Genomic DNA, 6000 nt, shown 5'->3' on the forward strand with positions numbered 1-6000 from the left:
GTATTCAAATATACCATTTTATTTTACGTTTATATTTACAGAGATGGGGTCTCACTATGTTACCCAGGCTGATCTTGAATTCCTGGGCTTAAGCAATCCTCTCATTTCAGCCTCCCAAAGTACAAATATAACATTTTAAAGAATACAACCTGTAAGATTCTATTCCATATTTCACTACCCTTTAAAAGGATATTGGAAAGAAAATATATATACAGAATAATTAAGTTATTTTTTACTAATGCTACAAGGAAATGCCCACCAAGTTTTACAAAATTAACACTGATTGTGTCAAGTCACTTAACTGCTCCAAGTCTCCATTTCTTACTCATGGGTAAAAGGAGATGTTGACATTAGAGGATCCCTACGGGTCCTCGTAGCCCTAAACACCTGAGAACAAGTATCAGAATCTGTACTGCATGGGTACAACGCAGGTGTTATGATGAGCACCTTTAAAAATTTCGTTTTATTTGGGGCTCAGTTTTTATAACAATTTTCTTCTGATGTAATAGGTGAGGTAAGGTTTTACAACGAGATTTCTCAGTAGGAGTATTTTCTATATATCAATGAAAAGAATGGGGAGGGGAGATAAAACAGCTATGGTGCTCAACAAGAACACTACATGGCCAAAAGCATTCCACAGACAGCGAGCGCTATGATAGGAGAGAATCATTGGAAAGGAAACTAAATTTCCACCATTTTATTCTTTTTCCTTTCTTATCCTCTCCTACAGAGAAAAGCCCAGTTTTAATCTTCACTTAATCCCCAAAGAGACAGCAAAAGCCACAGCAATCCTTACACATTTTTTTGCTATAAAGAAATGGACAAATTATTGACAAGGGACTGTTTTTCCACACATATCACCAATCTGATTTACTACTGAGAACGCCGTTTTGTAAATGTCACCCACCATCAGCCCTCGCTCCGCTGCGGCCACCATTCGCCGCCACCCATTTTTAAAAATCCATTCATGTGGTGCCTTTCATCCAAACCCATAAACAACCATTTCCTCCCTGCCACCGTGGTCTGAGCTCCTGAAACGTTCGGCTACTGCAGGGCCGAGCCCCGCAAGCAGGGAGATTGCAGACTGCGGCGCTGGGCGGCGGACACCGAAGCTCTCCTCATCTCCCGAGTGGTTTCAGGGGTTCAGGACCCTGATAAGTCCCCACCCTGGAAGCCAAGCCCCGGGAAGGGGAGGAGTGAGGTGGCCCCGGCCCAGCAGAGCTCTCAGCCTCCGGAAAACAGGCGTCTCCTCCCCAGGCCGGGGACGGCCCAGTCTCCCAGGTGGGTCCCGCAGGCAGGGACCGCGGCGCGGCCCGGGGCGGGGGAGGAGGACGCAGGCCGGGATCTCGCCCGTCACGACTCACCCAGGAGGGTGGGGAGGAGGAGGGACTGCAGGAAACGGGAGCGGAGTCTGGGCGCTCAGGGAATAAAGACGAGGAAGGGGAGAGGGGACTGAGGGGAAGGTAACGGGGGTGAAGATGGGGGTGCGGGGCAGGATGACGGGCTGCAGGGGGTAGAGGCGAGATGAAGGAGAGGCACGCGTGTTGGGGGTGACAGAGGGGGAAGGGGGTGGGATGGGGAGAGGCGGGAAGGAGAGAGGTGGGGTTAGGTAGGGTAGGGGTGGGGGAAGGGGGAAGGATGGGGCGAGGGTAGAGAAATGAGGGTGAAGGGAAGAGCGGGAGGGAGGGATGGAGGGGAAGGAGGATGCAGGGAAAAGGGAAGACAGGGACGGCGAGGAAGGAGGATGGGAAGGGAGGAGGGCGGGCTGCAGGGGGAGGGTTTGGGTGAAACGTGAAGTGAGGGAGGGGAGAGCGGGGGAAGCCTTCCTCTAGCGCGGGCGGCGCCTGAATAACGGGACCCCGCGGGCCAGGAGCCTCGGGTCGGGGGCGCAGGGCGGGCAGCCCGCTTGGAGGCCCGGGCGCTGCGGGCAGGGGCCGCGCGGGGCTCCTCGGGAGCCGCAGTCCCCGCCTGCTGGAAGGACCCCGGCTCCACTTACTCTCTCCAACCACAGCTTTGAGGCCAATGGGGGCCATGGCGCTGCGCGAGTCTCCCGGCTCCGATCTCCTCCTCCCGCGACGCCTGCGGACCCCGCCGCCTCCTCAGGTGGGCGCGCTGGGCCGGTCGCAGCTCTCCACCCCGCAGCCGCGCTAGGGACCGACTGACGCGCGGACTGGGCGCGGGGGCGCGGCGCGAGCCAGAGCGAGGCTGCCCGGCCGCCGGCGCGCGCGGGGGCGGGGCAAGCCGGGGGCGGGGCCTCGCTCCGGCCGTCGGCGTCACCCACTCGCCTCCGCCAATCGCACTGCGGCCCGGGGACTCAGCCCCGCCCCCCGAGATGCGGCTGGGCGCGAGGCGGCGGCTGGCTGGTGCGGAGCCGCGCCCTCCCCCTCACCTCACGCGCCGCGCGCGCTCGGGGCGCGGGGTACCCAGGCCTCCTCTTTCCCCTCCTTGCTGGGATCCCTGGCCACAGGCTACCGACGCGCTCCATCTGCCTGAAACCCCGCTCGGGTCCTGTCTTTCCTCTTTCTTGGAGCTTCCGTTTTTTCCCTGCCCACGGAAAGAGCTTGGAGGCGAGATCTCTTACTAGCAGCGCCCACTCCCAGCGGCAGCGAAGCCAGGATGAATCCACCCACAATACCTCCCTCTCGCTGGGCACCTGCATCCGTGCATCCACCAACACTGAGTTCTTGTGTCAAACTCCGTGCCAAGCACCTCACGGGCATCATCTCATCAAATCCTCCAATCATTGGGCATTGCTTTTTGTTTTGTTTTGTTTATATTCCTCTTAGCTCATACCTATGGGCATTATTTTTAATCTCCATTTTCCGATGTAAAAACCAAGGCGCCGAGATACTGGAAATAGGACGAGACTTACCTTCAGGCAGCATCCGATAGCTAATGTTCAGTATTCTGTCTCTTTTACGTGTAAGCCGTTATTCTGTTCGCTGGAGCCACAACCAAGTACAAGGCAGAATCTCATCCTGCTTATAGGGCGCTCAGAGTTTAGAAGTTTCTAAGCCCCAAATCTGATACGAATATACTGTGGGACCGACTCTGGTCTCAGTATCTCCTTCCTGGAGTCCGTATTTACTAAAGCGGTCCCAGGTCAGTTTTTGCTCGACTTTCTTTGTTAATAGGAGATACTACTTTGCTTTTCTTTTCTTTTTCTTTTTTCTTTTTTTGAGACAGAGTCTCGCACTATCGCCCAGGCTGGAGTACAGTGGCATGATCTTGGCTCACTGCAACTTCCGCCTCCCAGGTTCAAGCGATTCTCCTGCCTCAGCCTCCGAGTAGCTGGGATTACAGGCGCCCGCCACCACCGCCCGGCCAATTTTTTGTATTTTTAGTAGAGACGGGGTTTCACTATGTTAGCCAGGCTGGTCTCAGATACTGCTTTTGAAATATGGGCAGGGCTTGCTTTTGGCTTCAAAGTAACACAAATTGAGCCAATTAAAAATTTTTTAAAAAGAGAGCTAGTAGTAGTAAAAACCAGTGAATATTCATTAAATATTTGGAATACATTTGAACTAGGTTTTTAATCTTCACATTATTAAGATGTGTAATAATATTTTACAGATGATGAGTTGAGATTCAGAGTGGATAAGTGCTTTATTAGTAAATGACAAAGGAAAGATCCAATTCTAGAATCTGAATTCTGAACCATTATTTTATACCGAGGGAAAAAAAAAAAACTGCTGAGGACTAAGGAGGAATTTTCCAAAGTCACAGAAGCTGAACCAGGACAAGAGGTCACATGTCCTACTTCAGTCACCAGCCCCAGGACAAGCAGATCTGACCATCTTCTCACCATCACCCCAAACTACCCCCAACAGAACCTTCTGATGGGTTCAGAGAGAGATAAGGTGTTAGTGTGTCAACTCTCTATGTCTGGGCCTTGCCTTTTGCCCAGGAAACATATTGATGGCCCCTGGGCACATTTGGAGGAGGAGATAGTGTGAAAATGTGGGGGGACCTAGGATGCACTGGTAATGCCACATGCTTCCTCCTTCACCAGCTGGCGCGTATTAGCAGAGACTCCACGGTGTCTGCATCTGCCATGAAAATATAAATTCGAAGCTGGAAAATTCCTTAGCAGCTAAGGAGTAGGAATGGCCAAGGGCTCCTCTTGTCACTCATCCAGTTGGTGGGTCAAGAAGCGTTTACTGAGTGCGGCCAAGGTCTGGGCCATGTGGTGTGGGTAAGAAGGAGACAACTTCTGCCCTCGAGAAGCTGGTATTCTAGCTGAGGTGACAGACAGGAAACAAGGTTTTACAGCATTGAGTAACTGTTCTGACAAGTGCTGAAGCAGATGGAGAAGGGACTGTGAGAGTGGATAGCAGGGCACCTTGCCCAGTGGACTGGCTGGGGTAAAGTCAGAGCTGGCTTCTTGAGATGGGAAAACGGTGGTAAGAGGGGCCTGGGAGAGTGTCTAGGCAGATATATGGTAGGTGCAAAGACCCAGTGGCAGAAAGGAGTTTGGCTCTTCCAGGAACAGAGAAGGGGCATCAGGACTAGAGAGAAGAAAGCCTGAGGGGTAGGGTGGGAGGAAGAGCCCCCAGGGGTAGGCCTGGATGCAGGAATCCAGGACTTCTTAGTGGCCTGGGATCCGTGTGCAGGGACCTTCTCAAAGGTCACAGCCAATAAAATATAGTAGCTTCTTATTTTCTGTACAAGGAAGGACAAAAAAAAAAAAAAAAAAAAAAAGCCTTTCCTGCAGATGTGTACCTGAGATGTTCACTGGGGATGACAAAAATCAGAACGGATTTTTTTTTTTTTTTTTTTTTTGAGACGGAGTCTCGCTCTGTCGCCCAGGCTGGAGTGCAGTGGCCGGATCTCAGCTCACTGCAAGCTCCGCCTCCCGGTTTCACGCCATTCTCCCGCCTCAGCCTCCCGAGTAGCTGGGACTACAGGCGCCCGCCACCTCGCCCGGCTAGTTTTTTGTATTTTTTAGTAGAGACGGGGTTTCACCGTGTTAGCCAGGATAGTCTCCATCTCCTGACCTCGTGATCCACCCGTCTCGGCCTCCCAAAGTGCTGGGATTACAGGCTTGAGCCACCGCGCCCGGCCCGGATGTTTTTTTAAAGTAGCATGATTGAAAGATAGAGCGGGCTGACAGACTGTGAATTCACCCAGGAATTCAGGTTGGGAGCGCTGATTTGGCACCCAAGACCTGGTTGGAGACCTCTTGACATCTTTGAGTCTTGGTTTCCCCATCTGTGAAACGGGGACAAATAAAACTTCCAGGCCTGTCTCCCAGGGTGACTCCCAGCCAGCAAAATGATCCACTTGAAAGGGCAAAATACGGCTGGGCGCGGTGGCTCACGCCCGTAATCCCAACACTTTGGGAGGCTGAGGCGGGCAGATCACGAAGTCAGGAGATCGAGACCATCCTGTCTAACACAGTGAAACCCCGTCTCTACTAAAACTACAAAAAATTAGCCGGGCGTGGTGGTGGGCGCCTATAGTCCCAGCTGCTAGGGAGGCTGAGGCAGGAGAATGGCGTGAACCCGGGAGGCGGAACTTGCAGTGAGCCGAGATGGCGCCACTGCACTCCAACCTGGGCTACAGAGCGAGACTCTGTCTCAAAAAAAAAAAAAAAAAAAAAAAGGCCGGGAGCGGTGGCTCAAGCCTGTAATCCCAGCACTTTGGGAGGCCGAGACGGGCGGATCACGAGGTCAGGAGATCGAGACCATCCTGGCTAACACAGTGAAACCCCGTCTCTACTAAAAATACAAAAAACTTAGCCGGGCGAGGTGGCGGGCGCCTGTAGTCCCAGCTACTCGGGAGGCTGAGGCAGGAGAATGGCGTGAACCCGGGAGGCGGAGCTTGCAGTGAGCTGAGATCCGGCCACTGCACTCCAGCCTGGGTGACAGAGCGAGACTCCGTCTCAAAAAAAATAAAATAAAATAAAATAAAAATAAAAAGAAAGAAAGAAAGAAAGAAAGGGTAAAATACTCCCTCAACTATCACACAATACTACTCTTTGCTCTGTATTCTTTATTT

General features: G+C 52.5%; 1 protein-coding gene across 2 annotated transcripts in view; it reads right to left on the reverse strand.

The window, feature by feature from the left end:
• Positions 1-2160, reverse strand: part of STXBP1 (syntaxin binding protein 1) — an 80346-nt gene extending 78186 nt beyond the window's left edge. For both annotated transcript variants that reach the window (XM_005582167.4, XM_005582166.4), the window contains exon 1: positions 1997-2160. In XM_005582167.4, coding sequence (XP_005582224.1) covers positions 1997-2033 — 37 coding nt within the window. In that variant the 5' untranslated portion in view covers positions 2034-2160. The remainder of the gene's footprint in view (positions 1-1996) is intronic.
• Positions 2161-6000: the final 3840 nt, after the last annotated feature.

This window comes from Macaca fascicularis, chromosome 15 (assembly GCF_037993035.2).
Source record: "Macaca fascicularis isolate 582-1 chromosome 15, T2T-MFA8v1.1".
Taxonomy (NCBI): Eukaryota; Metazoa; Chordata; class Mammalia; order Primates; family Cercopithecidae; genus Macaca; species Macaca fascicularis.